The following is a 22,813-nucleotide window of genomic DNA, read 5'->3' on the forward strand; positions in this document are numbered from 1 at the left end:
TTTATACAGTGTTACTGCTCATGCAGGTGCTTACTGTAAATTTTACTGACTACTACTAGAACTTACTTTATTTTTTGTTCCATTTCTTCTACCGATTCTTTTTTCATTATCTCCAGCTCCTGCTGATGTTCCTTCCGCAGGATGCGCAAATCCTTCTGTAACCTACTCACATCTTTGGCAAGTTTCTGTTTCTCCCGCTCAGTCTCCTCCACTTTAGCTTGCAAATCCTTTTGCTCAATGTGCAGATCATCAAGCAGTTTCTGAAGCTCAAGGACTGATCTACTCTTTTCTTCTGCGCTTTCTTTCAAGTCTTTTATAAGGCCATTTCTTTCCTCCAGCTGCTGTCGGAGTCCCTGCAAATTTTCATCATGTTTTGAAATAGTATCTCCCATCTCAATTCTATTCAGTTCTCTCTCTTTTGTTAAAGTCTCATCCAAACTGTGTATCTTTTGTTGCAAAGACTGCCTCTCTCCCTCCTTTTCTTGCAGCTTTTCCTGCAAGTCTTTAATCATACCCTCCATATTTTGCTCTTTTTGTTCTTTGGTTTTCAGTTCTTCTTGGATAGCTGCATGCTTCTTACTTTGCTCCCCAAGTGCTTGTTGAAGCTTTTCAATGAGCATGTGGTCTTTTTGCTCCTTTTTACAGAGTTCTTCTTGTTGATACTGAGCCTCTAGCTTTGAAACACTACTTGCTTTTTGTTCCTCGTCATACATCTTTAGCTGTCTCTCCTTTTCCAATAAATCTTTTTGTAAACCATCTATTTTTAATTCATACATCTGTTGCATGTTCCCCAATGCACATACTTTGTCTTGTTCTGTGGAAACTTTTAACGTTTCTACCTTCTGTATCATCTCCTTTTCTAACTCAGAATTGATTGATCTAATTTTGTCTTCTAAATACGTAATCTTGTCTTCTTTGTCTTGCAATTTTTGCTTTAACTGCTGTTCCATGTCTTGTCTATATTGCTGTTCCCTTTCTTCCATCTGAGATGTCAGTTGCTTCCTAATAGAAGCAATTTTTTGTTCAGCCTTTTTTTCCAGGTCTCCTATTTTAGCAGTGGTTTCTGAAGTAAGCCTCTCTTCCAAAGACTTTAATTCTTCCTCTTTGCTTTTCATTAAAGCCACTTTTGTTTCTTCAAATTCTTTTGATTTTTCCCCAAGGTCAACTTCCATGGTCTGCATTTTCTTTTCAAAAAGTAGTACTTCTTGTTCCATTTCTTTAAGCCTTTTATCCTTTTCCATAACTGCCACCTGAGTTTGTTGAAGCTCTTGTGCCAGCTCTTTTTGTGCACTGTTCTGCTCATTGTGCCTTTTGAGTTCGTCCATTAAGGAATCATTTTCTGCTGTTTTCCGAGTGATGTGTTCTTCGAGCTCAGCAATTCTTGCTGTATGGATTTTTAACTCGGCAACCAAATCAGACTCTTGTTTTTCTCTTCTAATCTGCTTTTGTTCCAGTAAGCCTTTCAAATGTTCTATGTGCTTGGTTTGCTTATCACACACTTCCTTCATTTTATTCAATTCCTCTTCTTTCTCAATAGCTTGGTTATTACTTAGTTCAACTTTGTTTTGTAGTTCTTTAATTGTGTTATGATTCTGTGTAAATCTTGACTGGGCTTTCTTCTTCCACTCTGACATCTTGTTCATCCAGTGGTCTACCTGTTCAAGAGCAGTTGCTTTTTCTTGACTCAGCGTTTCAATTCTGGAAGACAATTCTTGCACCTCATTCAACAGCTGAAGTCGATTTTCTTTGTGTTGCTTGTTTAACAGAGTTGTGGCAGCATCTTTTTCTGATTTGTCGATTTCAAGCTTGAGATTTAATTCACTGACAAGCTTGTTAAGATCAGTGATCTCTGCCTTCTTTTCATTTAGCTCCTCCTTCAGAGAAGTGACAGCATTAATATGTTCAGACAATTCTTTCTTCAATTGTGTGATGAAAGTTTCTTTCTCTGTTGCTGCTTCCTGCTGGTGTCCTCCTTCTTTTTGCAATTGCTCTTTTTCTGTTACGAGTCTGTCAATATCTACTTTCATAGACATTATCAAGTTTTCCTTTTCTTGCAAGTGCTGTTTTGATTCTTTGAAACAGCTGGTTAAAGTATCACGACTCTCTCTTATTTGTTTAAGTTGAGCTTCTAGGTCAGGAATTTTACAGGTTTTAATTAATATTGTTTCTTTTATTTTTGTTGTGCAATTGTGACAGTGTACAACTCTAGAAATTGCCGAAGAAATTTTTTCATTGCATTTCTCAAGCAGTTCAGTGATTTTTATTTCTAGGAAAGATTCTGCTTTCTGCCGGTAACCCTCTAGTTGTGTAGCTATATCCCTTGCAAACTTCTCAAATTCCGCTTTTTTTTGTTGAAGCTCCAAATGTTTGTCCTCCAGTTTTTTCTCATAATCTTCACACTCTTTAGAATGTGACAATTTCAGAGCCTTGAGCTGTTCATCATATGTTTTCAACTTCTCTGCCAGCTCACCAACTTTGTTCTTCTCTTTTTCTCCTACTGCTTTTACTTCACTAAGCTGTTCCTGGACTTCTGTCTTCTCCTTCAGAGACAAACTAAGGTCATCCTCTAGTTTCTCAAGTTGCTTTTTCAAATCAGTTTCTCTCTGCGTCAAAACTGTCACTTGAGCTGATGTCTGCTGTAGCTGTTCTTGCAACTCATTCAACAATTTGTCCCTCTCTGTCTGTTCATTCTTTAACCGAGTAATATCTGCATTTCTGTCCTCCCTTTCAATACTGAAGGTGGCCAGTTTCTGTTTCAGGTCTCCTACTTCTTGATCTTTTTCTTGCAACTCCATTTCATGCTTTTCTCCAAGTTCTTCAGCCAGCTGACTCAGCTTCTTCTCCCAGGTTTGGACAACTTCTTCTAGTTCTTGTTTGTGAGCTTCAAGCAGGCTTTCTAGTTGTTCCTTCTGATTCTTCTCCAGTTTTGACACAGCATCATCAATTCCAGTTGAACTGGCATGGGCCATTTCCAGCATTTTTGCATTGAATTGCTTCTCTTTCTGACTAAATTCCAACTGTTTATTCTCCATCTCCTTTTTGAGTTTTGCTTCCTGCTCTGAAAGTTTCTTCTTGAATCTCTCCTGCATTTCCTTTGATTTTCCTTTAACTTTCTCCATTTGTGTCTCTTGTTGCTTAAATTTGATTTCATATTCACTCTTTAAAGCACTAATTTCTGCCTCTTTGGCTGATAGCTGCTGTCCAAGTTTCTCAATTTGTTGATTCAATAGCCCCTTTGTTTGTTCAAGCTCAATTTCCTTATCGGTAAAATGACTCTTTGCCCGATTTACCTCTTCTCTAAGATCTCTTAACTGTGATTCATGCTGTTCTGTCAGAGATGACACTTTCTGCATATTTTCTTTCTTTTGCTCCTCAAGTTCACATTTCAGATCATCTACCTCGGATATCCGAACCTTTAATTCAGCTTTGAGTTCATTCAGTTCAGCTTCGGTTTTTACAACCTGTTCATCAAGACGTGATTTTTCAGCGTCTACATTTCCCAGCTTTTGCTGCAAATCTATTAACTTTTGTTCATAAATGCTTGCTTGTTCTCTGGCCATGCTCTCATTGGACTGAAAAAGGCCATCTAGTTCAGCAGACTTTTCTTTGCATTCAATTTCAGCCTTTCTAAGAGATTCCTTCAGTGTTTTCAAATGCTCTTCCAATTCCACTTGGCATTTCTCTTTTTCTTCCAAGAGTAGCTTGAGTTGATTAATTTCATCTTTGAATGTTTTCTCCATGACTTCCTTATCTTTAAAGATAGTTTCTACTTGTTCCTTATGATGGTTCTTCTCTTGCTCCAGCTTTCCCTCAAACTCTAGCTTTGCTTTATCTGCATCATCTTTTAATATCGACAAACGCTGTTCAAGATCTTGACGAATTTTTAGTGTGTCTGATAACTCAGAAGAGAGTGCTTCTAGCTCAGTTTGTTTCACATCAAGCTTTTCTAAAGTTTTTTCATTCATCTCTTCTATATGGCCATGAAATTGAGTCTCTTTCTCTTTCAATACTTTAGTCAATTCATCAAGCTGCATTTTCAATTTCTCCATTTCCGACTGCTTCTGCAGTGTTAATGTATCAAGTTTTTCTGTCCAAACTTGTTGTTCTTGCCGTTTCACATCCTCAAGTTCTTCTCTATGTTTTTCAACCATGGCAGTGATTTCTTTATTGTGCCTGTTGTTTTCTGATTCTATTTGAGCAGTCAGTTCCTCCAACTGGCTGTCATTCTGCGAACACTTTGGAAGGGAACTTTCCAATTCCAGAATTCTCTGTTTAAAAGATTAGTTGAAAAATATCATCAATCCCTTTTTCTGTGACTGACTCCTACTTGAATATAATACTTTAATGAAATTATTACTATGAGCTATACATTTCAAAGCATTATGACATAATCCATCCAAAATTAAGTACTTTCAAATCCCAATGATAGGCGCGTAAAGTGCTGAACTTTGGCTGGATTGCACCCTTAATAGGTGCCAATTTTATACAGTGGTACCTCTGGTTACGCACTTAATTCATTCCGGAGCTCCGTTCTTAACCTGAAACTGTTCTTAACCTGAAGCACCACTTTAACTAATGGGGCCTCCCGCTGCCACCGCGTAATTTCTGTTCTCATCCTGAAGCAACGTTCTTAACCTGAGGTAATATTTCTGGGTTAGCGGAGTCTCTAACCTGAAGTGTATGTAACCTGAAGCGTATGTAACCCGAGGTACCACTGTATAGCCTTGATGTACAGAAGGAGAATGGGGAAATATTACTGGACCCAAAGCTGAGGAAAACTTCCAGAACCACTACATACTTTTCTCATTAAAGTGGAATAAAGACAAAGAGCAAGGGGGTTCTCAAATTCCATCACAATGAATAATAACAAGAACAATTTGAATCTTCAAAGTATGACTAAGATAAGAAAGTCCTTAACAAAATATTTCCTCAAAAGAGCCAAGTGATGGTCAGTTAGGTACCACAATGCAGTATTTGGCCCTTCCCTCCCGTCTCCCTGTAAAATCACCCACAACTGTACATAAAGGCATAAGTGGCATGGTGTTATCGACTGCACAGGATGCCTATCAGATTAAAATCAGCACAACAGACTTACACACTGCTTTTGACATTGTGTCTCCACCCCACTTCCACATGGCCTAGGGCACACGTACCTAGGTTACAAGATATACAGGTTCTTGGAACTAAGCGATTGGCTATTCTTGAATTAGAGGGGAAAGGTCACATTCACCTACCGAATCATTTAAAGCTCCTGGAAAAGGGCACCTAACAAAGCAGTAGCTTGTACAAAGAGAAAGTTGTGTAGCTGACTTCCAAACATGAAGCCTGATAATTAACGTAAGGATGAACCTCATATGCCTCCTGTGTTCTGTTTCTAAGACCAAGGCATGTGGAAGAGGAAGGCAAGGAAAGATGCAACAGGGGAATATGAGGCTAGGTTGTTCTCCTGCTGCTGCAACATATCTATTTAGAGACATTATGTTTGGCTCAAATCACAGTTTCCGCCCCCTTTGTTGTCTGCCTCAATTGATTTCACAATCTTTCTCATGAATCATATTGTGTTTTTAATATTTTGTTGGGAGTCACCCAGAATGGCTGGGGCAACCCAATCAGATGGGTGGCATATAAATAGTAAAATGTAACAACAACAACAACAACAACAACAACAACAACAACAACATAACAACAACAACAACAACAACAACAACATAATAATAATAATAATAAACCAGCCATGCCTTTGGGACCAAGCACCCTTCCCAAATTTCTCCCATTAGATGCAATTATAGGTATGCATACCCCTCAAATGCAGTTTACATTTTAGGTTTGTGCAATATAAAAAAGCAGTCGAATGTTCCAAATCTTTTACTCACAGTTTTGAAGGTTTCTATTTCTTGCTGCATGTCCTCTAGTTTTTTGTCACATTCCAGCTGAATTGCTTTTTTCTGCAATTCCAGTTCCTCTAGGGCTAACGATTCCTGTTGTTCTTTTTCTTGTGTAGTCTGTAGGTGTTCACTCCGGCACTTTTCCTGTGTCAAGAATTATGACTTTTTAAAAAAGAAAGTACCATAAAGTCACTGATCTATCAGCAGCACTAGGAGTATTATCTATTTTAATTCTTGCTTGTACATTTTTTTAAAAAAGTGGATATCACACAAACAGATTAAAAGTCCACAAAGAACCTTATAATTTTATATTTTTCATGTAACTGTAAAGAATCTGAAAGTGAAGTTTCTGTGTGCAGAAAATGAAGAAATAGCAGCAATAATCTAGATTTAGAATTAATCTATTAGTCCTTATCTAACCTTACATACGTGCATGGCCAACAGTAACAGGGTCTAAACTCTGTAACCTTTCCTCAGCATAATTCCCTGACTTTACCTATCCATCCATAGGGATGCAAGCGCATTTGTTCCATGGTATACAGGGAGCCTTCAACCAAACACAGCTTACTAATAATATGTGCATTTGCAAACACTTGAGTGAAGGTAACTGAAGAGAAAAGACTGCCTTTTCAGTTACACAACACAATGAAATATGGACAAGTTCTGTCTGGAAACTCTGTCCGGATACTCCCTACTGATGTGGATAGATTCCTCCAAGTTGGTAGGCCCACCACCTGCCTCCTTGATCCGTGCCCGTCTTGGCTGATTAGGGAGTGTCCAGATGTTGCGCAGACCCCCCTGGTTGAAATTATCAATTTGTCCCTTGACACGGGGACATTCCCAGGGGAACTGAAGGAAGCAGTGGTGTGTCCACTCTTAAAGAAAACTTCATCAGATCCCTTAGACCTATCCAATTACCGCCCAGTTTCAAATCTTCCATACCTGGGTAAGGTAATTGAAAGAGCGGTTGCTGAACAGCTTGGTAGGTTTCTGGAGGAAACATCGGCATTAGATCCATTTCAGTCCGGTTTCCGTCCTGGTTTTGGGACGGAGACGGCTCTGGTTGCCCTAACAGATGATCTCCGTAGACAACTGGATCGAGGCGGGTCAGGACTGCTGATTCTTTTAGATTTGTCAGCAGCCTTTGACATGGTCGATCATGATCTTCTGGACCACCGCCTCGCAGACGTGGGGATACAGGGCATAGCCCGTAACTGGTTGTGCTCTTTTATCTCTGGTCGGGGACAGAGGGTGGCACTAGGGAGGGAAATGTCGTCGCGCCACTCCTTGGTGTGTGGAGTGCCGCAGGGCGCAATTCTCTCCCCGATGCTTTTTAACATCTTTATGCGCCCCCTTGCCCAAATTATCCGGAGCTTTGGGCTGGGCTGTCACCAATATGCTGATGACACTCAGCTCTATCTGCTGATGGATGGCCACACCGACTCGGCCCCGAACACACTGACCAGATGCTTGGAAGCTGTGGCTGGATGGTTTCGTAGGAGCCGATTGAAACTAAATCATTCGAAGACAGAGGTCCTATGGCTAGGTCGGGATGGCATGGGGATGAGGGACCAACTCCCTTCTCTTGCGGGGGCCCAATTAGTGCCATTGCCTTCCGTTAAGAGTTTGGGTGTAATCCTTGACGCCTCCCTTTCCATGGAGGCGCAAGTTACAGCAACAGCCAAGGCGACATTTTTCCACCTTCGCCGCATCAAGCAGTTGGTCCCTTACCTTTCCCGCCCCGACCTGGCCACAGTGATCCATGCAACGGTCATCTCCAGGCTTGACTACTGTAATTCGCTCTACGCGGGGCTGCCCTTGAAGCTGTCCCAGAAACTCCAGCGGGTACAGAATGCTGCAGTGAGGCTCCTCACGGGGTCTCTGCCATGGGAGCATATTCACCCAGTGCTTTTCCAGCTGCACTGGCTCCCGGTGGAGTACAGAGTCAGATTTAAGCTGCTGCTTTTGACCTTTAAAGCCCTTCATGGCCTAGGACCCTCGTACCTATGGGACCGCCTCTCCCGGTATGCCCCACGGAGAGCCTCAAGGTCCATAAATAACAACACCCTTGTGGTCCCAGGCCCTAAGGAAGTTAGATTGGCTTCAACCAGAGCCAGGGCCTTTTCAACTCTGGCTCCGGCCTGGTGGAACGCTCTGCTTCATGAGACCAGGGCCCTGCAGGATCTGATTTCTTTCCGCAGGGCCTGTAAGACAGAGTTGTTCCGCCTGGCCTTTGGCTTGGAGCCAATTTGATTCCCTCCCTCCCTCTCTTTCTTTTTTCTTTTCCTTCTCCATTATTTTAATGTTGTTTTTTATATTTGTTTTTAAGTTGTAATCATTCATCTTGTTTTTATTATTGCTTGTAAGCCGCTCTGAGCCCGGCCTTGACTGGGGAGCGCGGGGTATATATAAAAAAAATATTATTATTATTATTATATGGAAACCCATTTCCATACATTATGTTTCAGGTATATGTTTAAACCAAGCAAAAGGGATGCGGGAGAAAGAAAAAGGAAGCCTTTAGAACAGACAGGCAAACTCTCCAAAACGTGTCAAAAGTTCAGAAGTTCCTCTTTATGTAACAGGCATGTCTAGAACATCTAGGATTGGCTACTGTAATGTACTGCATGTGCAGTTACCCTTGAAAACTATTTTAAAAACTACCAAGTTTGTTCAAAGTACAGGGTCCTGACTATTGACTGGGACAAGTCAGCAGGAAGGTATCCCATCAATACCGAAAGCACTAGCTTCTTGCTAGTTTCCAAGCACAACTGAAAATCCTGGTGCTCATCTTTAAATCCTTCTAGAGTTTAGGACACTGGTCCCATACCAATCTGCCAGTATATTGAGGTCATTTTCAGAGGCTCACCTCCAGGTGCCAAAATTTCTGGAGGTAAGAAATGGTGGGATCCCATTTGTAGAATTCCTCTCCCAGGAAGGCCTACCATTTACCGTATTTTTCGCTCTATAACACGCACCCGACCATAACACGCACGTAGCTTTTAGAGGAGGAAAACAAGAAAAAAAATATTCTAAACGAAACAGTGGATGTATGATTTTTGTGGTTCATGCTGTGGCCACAGACATGTGATCTGACAGTGAGTTTGGAGTAGCCCAATGCAAAAATCCTAAGGATCCATGTGGATCCATGCTTTGTAACCACGTTTTTGCACCACTGTGGCCCCAGGCAACAGTGGGTGCGTGATTTTTTTGGTGCAAGATGTAGCCATGGACATGCTATCTGATCTGATGGTGAATTTGGGGTGACCCAGTGCAAAAATCCTGAGGATCCATGTGGATCCGTGCTTTGTAACCACGTTTTAAGTGGGGAGGGAAGGAAAAGCACTCAAGGGACAAGGAGCACGCGTGGGGTGTGTGGAGAAGGGTGCTGCTAATAATGAAGAAGAGGGGTATAAGGGGAGAAGGAACACATGTGGGGTGTGTGGAGAAGAATGCTGCTAATAATGAAGAAGAGGGGTATAGGGGAGAAGGCTCCTCTCCTCTCCCACTTTGCTCCTTTAAAGCAAGCAGGCTCTGCTTTTCTTCCTCCTCCCTGCTCATTCCCAGCTTAGCAAGCTGAAAAACTTTGTTTCCATGTAGCGAGCTGAGTGGGGAGGAGAGAGGGACAGAGAGCCTGCTTGCTTTAAAGGAACCAACCGGACAACCGCTTTGCTGTTTCAAAGCGAGCCACGGAGGAGGGAAGGAAGGGGAACCATGGATCCTCTGCTCACGACTGCAGCAGATCCCCCCCGCCACCCGTAGGCATTCCCTCCATAACACGCACAGACATTTCCCCTTACTTTCTAGGAGGAAAAAAGTGAGTGTTATGGTGCAAAAAATACGGTACAATTGTTATCCTTTTGACACCAGGCACCAACATTCTATTCTCCCAAACTTTTTAATGCGTTGTTGTGTTCTTGATTAACATGAACTTATTTATTGCATTTTATTTTAGAAATTGCTGAAGGGTGGTGTGCATATATGTATATGTTTTAAATAAATAGGTGTTATTATTCACTTGGTCTGTAGATTCCCAGATATACATCCAAATGCATCTTTATGCACCAAGTTCTCCTATTCATACTTGACGTTATTCATCATCACAAACACACGTATACACACACCAGACCCATCTGGCTCTTAAGAGACACTTACAAGAGCTGTTTTCATTTGTTCCTGAAACGCCTGGTCTTGAGCCCGTAATCTATCATTTAATATCTGTTCTTTGCTAGCCAATTCCCTTTTATGTAACTTTTCTAGTTCGGTAATTCGTTCTTCTGAAGATTTCTGCAAATTTGAAAGGCACACGTCTGATGTTACCCAAGAAACAAAGGTGCTTCTATATTATTGATCAAAGAGAAATGAAATAAAGAACAAAAATGTGACTAAACAGATTGCTTTCTTGCAAGAAATGCTATTTGGTGCTTTTTTTAAAAAATAAAAGATCCAAAAGAGTTCCAGTTCACACCTGCAATTCTATCTACATTTACTAAGGAATAAGTCCCATTCACCTCAAAGAGGCAGAGATGCAGAGAATTGCACTATGAATGACTTGCATCTTCCCATTCAGTTTTTAAGACCTTCAAGAGTACAATTCTAATTATGCTTACTCAGAAGTCCCAATGAATCCAATGGACCTTACTTCAAAGTATGCATGCATAGAACTATAGCCAAACAGTGCAATCCTATTAATATTTACTCAGCAGTAATAGCTGCATACAATGGAGTTAACTCCCAGATAAGTATGCATAGCATTACAACCTTAGTCATATATTTCTGGGTGTTGCCTAGCAGCCAGGTTCAACACAATACTACAGAATCCATATACCTTTTCTTCCTTACAGAGATTCAAACAATTCATATCCATATTTTGGTTTTGCAGCAGAGAAAGCAGCATGATTAAACACACAAATTCTTTTGTGTGTTAAACAAGGCTTTAATGGAACAATGTAAAGCTACAAGATTAATCTATTATCAGATTCAGTACAGTGGTACCTCGGGTTACAGACGCTTCAGGTTACGTGTTTCTGGGTTGCGCACCGCAGTGAACTCAGAAGTACCGGAACGGGTTACTTCTGGGTTTTGGCGCTTGCGCATGCACAAAAGTGCCGAATCGTGACCCGCGCGTGCGCAGACGCAGCGCTGTGGGTTGTGAATGTGCCTCCCGCATGGATCACGTCCGCAACCCGAGGTTCCACTGTATACTGCACTTTTATTCACCCATACACCCCCCCCAACAAGGGAAGATTGAACTCTGCCAGTATTAACATGATATATTCTGATTTCAATGTGAATTGTTACCTTATCTCTGCAGTTTACCTTACAGAAGATTTAGCATTTACCTTCATAATATTAACCACCTCCTGCTTCACCCTTGTTAATTCCTGTTGAAGGCTCACACGCTCTTCCTCGCTTGCCTTTTCTACAGCCTTGATCCTTTCATCCATTTCTGCTTGCAGTTTCTTGCGTGCTTCTTCAGTCCTTTGGGCTGCACTGAGAGCCTTCTCAAGCTCTTCAAATGCTGCAGAAAACAAGAAAAAGAAGAGGTTATATGCATGGTTTAACATGGCAGAAACTCTAGACAAAGTAAAATTACCATATGTAGGCCATATTCTCACTGAATAACCTAACTAAAGAAAAATCATGAAGTCAGCCTGGAAAGGCAAACGTTTACTATCATGTCAACAAAATAAAACTCAGAAATCAAGGGACTAGACTCTGCTTCCTGCTTAGGGTCAAACTTCTCAACCCTTAAAATAAATTGAACAAGAATATTGTATAGAAGAGGTAATTCAACAGAAATTCCCTTTTCACTCATGACTGCATAGCAATTCTCAGGAGTCTATAAGAATGTCTGGAATGCCTGCACTCATGTAATCCTAAAAGCAGCTTCTTTGCATTAGAACCGTGAATAACTATACTGCCATTTAACTTTAATACAGTTTCTTTAAACTTTATTACAGCTCAATTGATGTCCTTCTTTTAGCTCTCTAGAAGACAGGTCAGAACACTACTTTCATCAGCACGTAACACTAAATCTAACTATGGCTAAGTGTGAACAAGCAAAAATCACAGCCACTTCATTCCTCCTCTGAGCCTGTTGCACTACCAGAATCCAAGTCATGGTTTGCTTTGGCGTTACATGCAAATCTGAGCCACAGGTTGTCGTCTCCAAAGAAACAATGAGTGACAAGCAAATAACAGCTGGTTACAACTCATTGTTTATTTGGAATGAGACAAACCATAAGCCTGGATTCACACATAATGCTAAACCAAATGGTGATTTAGCTCTCAGTATTACCGCAGCAACAGGAGGGAAGCAAAACAGCTGATATTTTTGCTCTGTGCACCAGCAAGCTTGCTCATGTCAACCTAAGCCACAGTTTGGCATAGTGTTATATGTGAACCAAGTCTGGGCAGTGCGTAATTAATATTGCAACTTGCTGATTATTTACTATGCATATGACTATATGCTGGTATTGTCTTAGTCTTCCTTTTATATAAATTTAGTTGGTGTTTTAGCTGCCTTGATTATCCCTTTTTAAGATAGAAAAGTGGAATGACGATTGTTTTAAATACATGAAAAATAAATTTATAATTAAAAAATGTTATGACTGAAGAATTTTTATCAATGTTGTTGTTTTAGCATAGTAAAATCCTCAAGCGGGGGGGGGGGCAGAATCAAATTGCCACATTAGTTAAATTGTTAAAAAAGCTATTTGCATTCTTCTACATGGGGGGACTCTTCCATAAAGACACTTTGCAATAGAAAAATGATGCCATTAATGCCCTTTGTGAAGGCTCTACCACATCAGCATGAAATTTGGCCCTGTGTGTCTTCCAGCACAGTTCAGAACATATTTATCAATCCTATTGTACTGAAATGTAGGTGCATTTCATATGTTCAGCACAAAGTACTAACATAAATAAGCATATACTAGTTAACGGACAAATTTAGGAACTGCCATATAATCCAAACATTAACACTACTGCATTTAAAAATATGGCACTGCCCATCTTCTCTCTCTTTTAATGAATTATCTATATGCAGTAGCATTAGCTGTTACTGGGCTTTGGTTGCAAATGTCTAGCGCAGTGTCACAGCATTGTCAAGACTGCAATCCTATATTTGGGTGTAAGCTCCACTGAATTCAATGGGTCTTACTACTGAGTAGACACTCACAGAATTGTGCTAAATTTTATAAGGGGGAAAGGAAATGATTCAACATGAGAATTCTAGTTTGGGTGGCAGCAGCGTGTCAACTGCAACACACACTTTCCCCCTTAAGCTCTGATGGAGGATGAGCAATGAAACCTCATGGTGCAATAAAGCAGAATTTAAGGCGTCAAAGGGCTACCTTCTAAAAGGCAGAGTTCAAAAATGCACAGGCCATTTTATTTATTTATTTATTTTTAGCTTTTTGAAATGTAAAATGGGTGAAAAAGAAATACAACATTCAGGCCCACAGGCAGGAAGAACAGAAGCTTTCCAGTAAAGACTAGGAATGGCTACTCAAATGCAGAAACCCAGCAACATGCAGCTGTATTACCATAAATACAAACACATGACACCAGGAAGAAAGCTACGCAAGCATGAAAACACAAAGAAGCAGCACTTCACAGAAACACATTCTGTTCTCTAAAAGTAAAATTTTATGCATCTCAGGCATCCTAACACATAAGCAGAAACACAACATTACTATTTGAGGTAGCTAATTCTAATATAAGGGGCAGGTGCCAGCTGCAAATGACTGTGTATACTCATGAAGTTACACAACAGGTGTCCATGTTCACCTTTTACTCACTCAATGAGTCTGGTTAAACCAAAGCTATAAAACCAAATCGTAAAACAGAGGTGGGTTTTCGCCCCCATTATACTAGCATAGCTGTTTCAAAGTAATCAGTGTGTGAGAATATTCTGCAATTTGCACTTGACAGGAAATCTAGGCAAGAGCTGTTTGACAGTGGAATGGGGTACTTCCGAAGTTGATGGGCTCCCCCTTCATTGGAGGTTTTTAAACAGAGGTTGGGTGGCAATTTGTCAGTGATTATTTAGCTGCGATTCCTGCACTGCACAAGGTTGGACAAGATGACGCTTTAGTTCCCATCCAACTCTACAATTCTGTGTTTCTATGAATCTAAGTACACAATGATAAATCACTTCCACTGAACTGATCACATTGTAGCTTTCCGGGGCAAACATGAATGGTTTTCCAGGCAAATGCTGAAGGCATTCCTAAGCAATGCCACCAAAGCAATTGAAGCTACGAGCCACAAACAATAGATGATATGGTAAGACTGTGCTCCTTCAGACTGCAGGTGAGGACAGCAGAGATTTTTTTAAAAAAATTAAAAGATGTACTTTTAATTTAACTGCACTTGGTCCTTACTGCAATCAATGAAAAGGGTTAGTCACAACCCAAGTCCCAATCGTTCAACAGGAAATAGTCCTTATTGAAATTGCTACAAAAAGTTAAGTACAACTAACTCTCTAGACTAGATCCAACCCACTGACTTCAGTAGGGGAAAAACCTCACTGCCCCTCTCTCCACAGAAGAAAGCTGTGCAGTGGAAAGTCATGCTTATCACCTAATCTGCTGTTTGTGAAAACTGTCATCACTTTTTAAAAGGAGTTTGTGATAAGGAAGAGGAGCGAAAGGAAGGGTTGAGCTTCACCTGAGCTAGCAAGCTTACATTCGCATTCTCAAAAATGCATTTTGTGGGTTTCCACAAAATGGTCTATCTATGAAATAATCAGCTATAGAAGAATGGTATCTTTTACTGGTCCAACTCTGTTTTAAAGCAAGTTATCAAGCTGTTGAACGCAAGTTGAGCACACAGGTTCTCCATCAGTTATAGGGGATTTAAGATGAAGTATAAATTATCTGTTTTTATACATGAAAGCCTAGCTTCTCACCTTGCACTAACAAATAAAGATTCAGAGAAGGTTCAATTGACTTTTGCCAGACAAAGAGATAGCTCATGGCTCAGAGTGTTTCAGGGGAAAATATCACATTTATTTGACTACTCTGTGGGATTCCATGGGATAAAAGAAACATTACCAGGCTGCAGAATGTTGGCAACTGAATTGATGTTGCGCCAAAAAAGATGAAGGCAGCCATATACAAGAGTGTGTTGCATCATTATGAGCCACAGAGTGGTATTCTGTGAGATCAACAGCATATCCTTTTTCTCTAATGGAACTGGTGAAGGAAAATGATGAGCACAATTTGCAATTATTTTTAAAACACTCTTCATTTAAAAAAAAAAAGTGAAGTGCCAGCCATAAGCCAACTCCTTGCTTTTGCTCTGATGAAATACCTAGGTGTGGTTCAAAAGCTTGCAACAAATTTTCATAAACAACTAGAGTTGGTGCAATAAAAGCTATCTTTACCTCTTTCTTTTAAGTCTTTCATGCCATATTAACTGATGTCTTCAACTTATGGCACTATCTAGTGGTGAAAGCAGGAGAAAGCAGCATGGAACCAAATTATGCAGACTAAGAAATACTCATTTAGTCTGTTTCAACAAGTATGCAAGAAATGGAAGTGCAGAACTGTAACAAAAAAAAATCATCTAGTCAAAACAACATTTAGGCAACCTGCACCAATAATGATTTTGATTAAGCACCTGAATATATAAAAGAGTTTCTTGTCTATGAATGAAATAGCTTTTATGCAAAGAAGGAAAACAATTACGAGGATTTATCTGAAATGGTTGTTTTACATGGCCAAACACTGGCGAGCCCTCACAATGTTTTGTGCAGAATATGTAATACTGGTATAATGCTAAAGTTTGAATTATGAGAAATTAATGTACAAGTTATTATAACGTAACCGATTTCCAAGAGCTGTAAAACAACGCCAAATATTCCAAGACATTAAGAGATTTAACTACATTGAACTGAAGGCACTCACTTTAGGTATTGCCTGAGAAGCACAGAATTTACTTTCTAAAGCCCTCTGCAAGCAGCAGTTGAGTGATATAAGTAAGAGATCCCTTACCCCAATCCTGTTCATACAAGGCTTGGGAAAGGCACCATGATTCACTTATTGGCATGTGTGGATGCACAAAAATAAGATGCTTAGTGAGATTTTAACACAATACTTTCATTATTACAGAATGAAAAGCTGCAATAATAATCTGACATATGAACTGAACTGTCATGATTTCATTTAGTTTAGCATTCCAAGCATATTTTTATTATATATTATTATTATATTTATTATATTATATATTTTATTATATATACTTGTTACAAGACTTGTTGCAATGACTTGCAATGAACACTGGTAACGCAATCCTACCTACTGACTCACAAAAATCAAAACAAGTAGGACTGTGGCTTAAAGCAGTATCTTTGTGTCTCTCAACAACTTAGAAATACAAGCATATCAAATGTTACCTATCCTTAATATTAAATACCGTATTTTTCGCCCTATAGGACACACTTTTTCCCCTCCAAAAATGAAGGGGAAATGTGTGTGCATCCTATGGGGTGAATGCAGGCTTTCGCTGAAGCCTGGAGAGCGAGAGGCATCGGTGCGCACCGACCCCTCTCGCTCTCCAGGCTTCAGGAAGCCATCCGCAAGCCTTGCAAGCCCGGGGGAGTTCCCGCGGGCTCGCAAGGCTTGCGGGCAGCAGCCTGAAGCCCGGGGCGCCATCCGGAGGACGCCCCGTGCTTCGGGCAGGTGTCCGCAAGTGTCCCGCGCCCGGCAGGAGGTCCCGCCGGGCGCGCGAGGCTTGGGGCGGCAGCCTGCATCCCGAAGCACGGGGTGCCCTCCGGAGGACGCCCCGTGCTTCGGAAAGGTGTCCGCAAGCCTCCCGCATCCGGCGGGAGGTTCCACCGGGCGCGCAAGGCTTGGGGCGGCAGCCTGCATCCCGAAGCACGGGGTGCCCTCCGGAGGACGCCCCGTGCTTCAGGAAGGTGTCTGCAAGGCTTGCGCGCCAGGCGGGAGGTCCCGCCGGGCTCGCAAGGAAATTTTTTTTTCTTTATTTCCCCCCCCCCCCCAAAAAAACTAGGTGCGTCTTATGGGGCGGTGCGTCCTATGAGGTGAAAAATACGGTAGATGCAATAACTCTGTAAAGTATTATCTAACATTTTATATCAAAACGAAAAATTTGTAAAAGATAACATTTTGCATTCCATTCTGTTTATCTGCCATTTCCCCCACAATTAACTATTTCTGTTTAACAAGCAAGAAGAGAAATGCTAAGTCTGGAGGTAGGATGTTGGATGTGTGGAGTGACTAAGAACATAGAAAATACAGGCATAAAACACTACTGCTGCAAATTTGAGTCATCCTCATGGCTGCACATTATCTCTTCCCATGAGCAATTTCTACTGCACTGTCAACACTGGTTAACAAACCATAAATACTTTGTAAACCTGAGTCGAAAATCATGGCTTGAAGTGGTTGCAATCCATAGTTATAGAAATATGATTTGGAATTACCCAGGGGTGGCCAACAGGTAGATCATGATCTACCGGTAGATCACTGCTAGATCACTGGCTCCCCCCACAGAAACTCAACAACTTTGGCTCCCCTAGGAAAAGCTCAACAACTTTGAGCTGAACCCCCCAAAAACGGGGGTAGATCACTGCCAGATTTTAATTCAGAAAGTAGATCGCAGCCTCTTGGGAGTTGGCCACCCCTGGTTACCTATAGCTTTAGTGCACATATGGTTAATACAGGGGAGAGAAGGGAAGAGGTAAAGTGCTCTGGATGGAGAAGGCAAGAAAGTGCATTCATAAGGCTGCTTCCAATATGAAAAACATGGCTTGCAGATAGTCTGCACCAGGTCTCAAAAGACAGATCCTCCCGTTGTCCCCACATTTAGTGTCTAAAGGTAAAGGTAAAGGTAAAGGGACCCCTGACCATTAGGTCCAGTCGTGACCGACTCTGGGGTTGCGACGCTCATCTCGCTTTATTGGCCGAGGGAGCCAGCTTCCGGGTCATGTGGCCAGCATGACTAGGCCGCTTCTGGCGAACCAGAGCAGCACACGGAAACGCCGTTTACCTTCCCGCCAGAGCAGTACCTATTTATCTACTTGCACTTTGACGTGCTTTCAAAATGCTAGGTTGGCAGGAGCTGGGACCAAGCAACGGGAGCTCACCCCGTCACGGGGATTCGAACCGCGACCTTCTGATCGGCAAGTCCTAGGCTCTGTGGTTTAACCCACAGCGCCACCCGCATCCCATTCAGTGTCTACATCAGGTCAGACTAACTAGCAGGAATGGAGTGTCTCTTTTTCATAGCATGTGACTTCATGCTTAAGCTATTGGTATGACTACTACTGAATGCCAAGAGTTTTAGCTGGAACTTAGAAGTAAGGTGGCTCCTCATCACAGGACTTGCTGTCAAACTTACTGATCTAACTCCTTCAACTTGTAAGGCACTGCAGAAGCACATTATTCAAAATGAGGTGGCTTAAATCTATGTGGACCATCCTAGCCAGCTCTGATTCCATGATAGGGTTGAGTATTTCCCCCGTGTTTATGTTATAAATGAGGAATGTTGGAACTGTTTTGTCTGCCAACTTATTGCCTCTTTCATTTCTGTACAAGCAATTAAGGAAGGAGTAGAGCAAAGATGGCTGCAGGTTTCCACCAAGTTCCACAAGGCACCATTACTACCATTAGTTAAACAGTGATGTTAATTTTGATGGGTCAGGGAAATGGGACAGTTAGTGTTAGTGTTGCGATAGTTAGTGACAAAGTGCAAACAAATGACGCCAAAGAAATGTTTCCTGCTTGGATAAGGAACAATCACCACAACTTCTTACCAGCTTTTTCAGACTTTTCCTTCTGTTCTTTTAACTCTTCACCTTGCATAACCACCTGCTTGACGCGAGTACGCAACTGGGCAATTTCTTCCTCCTTCATTTCCAATGTTTCATGCATTTGCCGTTTGGTTTCTGCTATTACCATGCCCTATAAAATGGGTAATTACAGATAAGGAGGGTGCTGTGTGGAAACATACATACACACACTCATAAACAAGACATAGTTATTGTTATGCAACTTCCCCACCTCTTTGTTGCATTAGAAGAAAGTGCAGAAGCATTGTGAGGAAGAAAACACTACCAAGTACTGGACAAATATATAGCAACTATAACCAAGAGGATGGAAAGAGGATCTGGAGATTACTGGTGGAACTTTAAAAAAACCCAACCCTCAAACTCTGATTATGTGCATGCAGAGCCCCATATCTATGACAAGTCAAAGACCATGAAGAAGAGCAAACAGCAGGCTTAGATATGGACTTTGCTCCTCCCAGCAGAAGAGAAGAGATGCAATTTGTTCTGGAGGTTTCCTGTTGGAACAGTGTTGGAGGTGACAGCTGCAGGGGAGAAGGGAACTGGCAAAAGTTACCTCCCCTTCCTTCCAAGAAAAGGATTCTGCCCCTGGATCTAAAGCCTTCTGTGGATGGAAGGAGTTGCTCTGGTCACAGAAGAAAAAGTCTGCATCCAATTCTCTCTCTCTCTGCGTCGCTCTCTCATATATCCTCATTTTAGCAATTATTTTCAAGACAGTCGGCAAAATAAATTCCATGCAATTTTTATGCCTGAATTAGCACTGTTCGTACAATACTTTAGGAATTTAAAAATAATCTATATTGCTTACTTTATCTTGCTCTAGCTGTTCTATCAAGTTCTTGGCGTCACGTAACTGAGTGATCAGCTTGGTCTTCTCAGCCATATGAAGATCCTAGGAGACAGGTTAAAATATAAGCAGTCTACCTATCTTGCAAGAACTCTCTTCCCCTCACCCACCAAAGCGTAATATTTGAGTACAGGGAACGACCATTTTGCATGCGACTGCTGATGCACACACCACTTTCAGCCTGGGAAGGGGATGAAACAGCGCAGGCTTACACGTACCCTGCCAACGAATGCAATGACCTGGAGAGCAACCCCCATGGAAACAAGGAGTAGCCTGTATTTCTTACTTGAATATATACTATCATTCAGCTCCCCACTGGAGAACATCAACACACACAACCCTGGGAATCCTCTGCATTAAAATACCTTTTCGCTCCTTATAAACGCTGGTTATATAGGGAGGAGGCTGAAAATACTTGTTTCCTTGTTGACGTTATACTGACATCAGACATTACAGACTTTGAGGGTACAAGCTTTACTTAAAACATTTTTACCATGATCTTTGCCCAAAAAGGCTCCTAGAGTTTCTTAAGGAATAATGCGGAGGCTAGTATAAAACTCACTTAAAATTTTAATTTTCAGGCATACACTAAAAATAAAATAAAATAAAATAAAGAGTAAAATACGTCCAGTTCCACCTATTGTTGACAAGGACTACAGCCTTGCTCCCAATTGTGCATGAAATATCTCACTCTGCTGAACATTTAAAGGACCATGTTTCCCCTTCCGGAATAAAAACATCACTGCATGCTTATACGAAAATAAAAAACCCAACAAACCTACTTTGAAGTTTAATTAAGTTAGGTTAATAAGCACACACAATTAGAAATGTGCAATTTAAGATATGCAGTTCTGGAAGGTTCTGGCATATAGTCTACATCTTTTTTTATTATTCCATTTAATAGAATTGAAACCATGTCTTGCCCTTACCTTGGGCATTCAGGAATTTTACAATATGTTTCAGGATGTGACATCTGGCATCTTTTGCTTTATCAGTTAAGCAAATAAATTTTTGACCTTGTGTGAATTGATACACAAAGTCATTTTTACTACCTTTATTTTCTCTAGTTCCTGAAGTCTCTCATCCAGTTGTTCCTGAAGTGCCTCTTTTTCATTGGTTAGCTGTACCGAGCGCTCTTTATATGAGCGGATTGTTTCTTTACATCGATGGAGCAAGTTCTCTTGACGTTTCACTCGCTGAGTAAGAGCTTCTAGTGTTTTAGCAGAATCCCCATCGCCACCTACATCAAACAGAAAATTATGTTTGGGCAATATAATTGCCTGGGGAAAAAATGCTTGAATACCATGACTGAAGAAAGGTGTGAGGTAAGTAAAGTTTATATCCAAAATAGCACTAAGTCATTCGTTCCGTTACTGCAACAATTTCCACTTGCACAACGTAACTCCCCACTCACCTTCGCCCATATTTTCCCTAAATCTTGTCTGAAGGTTCTTCCTACCCTCTGGAGCAGATTTGGGGTTGCCGGAATACATAAAACAACCTTGCCTTCGATAGGAGAAATTTTAAAAAGAACAAAAGGGGGGGGGGAAGAAGCCAGCTAAGCAAACCCCTGTCATGTAACTGAAAGGGAATACAAGGAGCTCTGATAAGCACATCTTACCTCGGAAACATCTTGCCCCTCCTCCCAGAGAGAATGGGGTGCGTGCAGGAGGAAAAGGAATTTCTGTTGTACAAGCATAAATTCTAATGGAACAAGGGCAGTGGATACTGGCCAATGTGAACTAAATAAATGAAGAATACTTTTGTAGTGCTCTCAAAGTAACATCGTCTGGAAGTACTTAAAATCCCCTGCATGTTCAATAAAGAGATCTTAACATCAATATTTTATCAACAATCTAAAATGCAGCTGTAAAGCCCTACCAACACTGAAGTGGAAATCTGTATTAGGAAACGTAGTTATTCAGTAGAACTTGATGAGATGAAAGCACAAGATTGTTAGTATCTTATTTTCAAGATATTTACACTCTTTTTCTAATACACCAACCTACCAGGACTCTCCGGCTGCACAGCATTCTCTGTGTTTAAATCTTTTGTTGGACTCTGAACTTCTGGTTGAGTCTGAAGATTTGGATCAGGTAACTCAATACTTATTTGGCCATTTTGCAATCGTTGTTTCAGTAATGATACCTGCAAAAACAGCAAAGTGATATAATTGTTTATTCAGCTACTGTCTGACATTTCTTAACATATAATAAAAATGTTCACTTGGCTGCTGACAGGTGAACTACAGCACGTCAGACTTCTGAAAAGCTGCTGACCCACTGCAGGCATATTGGAGAGTTAGACAGAAGCAGGCAGAGGAGGAAGACAAGGTCAGATGGGAGCGGGTCCCAGGTGAGACACAGAGGAACAACTCTAAAGGGAGTGACAGGAGGTAGCACTGGGTGCAGGAGGTATCTTGACTAAAGGTGTGATGTCACAGGGATAGAACACTCCATCCCTGCCTGGTCCCTCCCCTGGATCCAGTTCTTCACCCCTTCCCCTGGCTCAGGCACTTATTGGGGTCCTGAATTTCACCTCTCCCAACCTGCTAGGACTCTCCTAGTGACATCTAGCTCCAACTCCTCCCATTCCTCCTCAAGATCCCCTACATGAGATCTGCACAACGCTTATGACAGTAAGATTCTGACATGTTTAAAATCTGGACAATTACATTCCCAACTATGCATTCGTCCAGGTAGTGTAAATTTTGGTCCAAAATGCAGACCAAGAAGAAGTTTTCTCCATCCTCAATTTTTCCTCTCTCCTGAACCCACCAACAAAACAATTGGGAAACTGACTTAGAAAGAATGAAACACAGATAATTTAGACAGAATAAAAGATGATGCTATCTCTTGGCAAAGCTAGTACACTCAGTGTGTAAGAAAAGACAACTAACTGTTCTTCCAGGGTACTTTGGAAGCATCTCTCTTGATCAAACATAGATACCTGAGTCTGCAGGACACTGATGAGTTGATCCTTTTCTTCTAAAGATGCATCGAACTCTTCCTGAAGATGTTTTTTGGCCTGTTGATCCATCTGGAGTTCCTTAAATAGAACATACATTTTGCAAATATTTCTAATTGATAATAATAAAACCGCTTAATCAGGGGGTTATCCCTGCATTGCAAGAAGGGTGGTCAAGCACACCATTCAGACAGGGAGATTTCATGTAGTGTCCCACAGGAGCTCCATCTTGTCCCCCATGCTATTCAATAACTATATGCAACTGCTGTGTGTTGAAATCAGATTTGGAGTGAA

General features: G+C 41.2%; 1 protein-coding gene and 1 long non-coding RNA gene across 7 annotated transcripts in view; one reads left to right on the top strand and one right to left on the bottom strand.

Annotated features, from left to right (window-relative positions):
* The window catches only part of GOLGA4 (golgin A4), a 56,162-nt gene that overhangs the window by 17,151 nt on the left and 16,198 nt on the right, over positions 1 to 22,813 (bottom strand). For 4 of the 6 annotated variants that reach the window (XM_083577535.1, XM_083577534.1, XM_083577533.1 and 1 more), the window contains 9 exons: positions 22,502 to 22,600; positions 21,562 to 21,700; positions 20,605 to 20,792; positions 19,514 to 19,597; positions 18,673 to 18,820; positions 11,228 to 11,406; positions 10,041 to 10,172; positions 5,874 to 6,029; positions 67 to 4,268 (listed from right to left, as the gene is read on the bottom strand). In XM_083577535.1, coding sequence (XP_083433661.1) covers positions 67 to 4,268; positions 5,874 to 6,029; positions 10,041 to 10,172; positions 11,228 to 11,406; positions 18,673 to 18,820; positions 19,514 to 19,597; positions 20,605 to 20,792; positions 21,562 to 21,700; positions 22,502 to 22,600 — 5,327 coding nt within the window. The remainder of the gene's footprint in view (positions 1 to 66; positions 4,269 to 5,873; positions 6,030 to 10,040; positions 10,173 to 11,227; positions 11,407 to 18,672; positions 18,821 to 19,513; positions 19,598 to 20,604; positions 20,793 to 21,561; positions 21,701 to 22,501; positions 22,601 to 22,813) is intronic. The other 2 variants (XM_083577537.1, XM_083577536.1) reach the window with 1 other exon arrangement.
* LOC310745665 lies at positions 13,175 to 20,826 on the top strand. Its single transcript, XR_014540294.1, has 3 exons — positions 13,175 to 16,311; positions 16,955 to 17,747; positions 18,093 to 20,826. It is a non-coding gene; the product is annotated as an uncharacterized lncRNA (long non-coding RNA).

Source organism: Podarcis filfolensis (assembly GCF_964270895.1).
Source record: "Podarcis filfolensis genome assembly, chromosome: 12".
In the NCBI taxonomy this organism is placed as follows: domain Eukaryota; kingdom Metazoa; phylum Chordata; class Lepidosauria; order Squamata; family Lacertidae; genus Podarcis; species Podarcis filfolensis.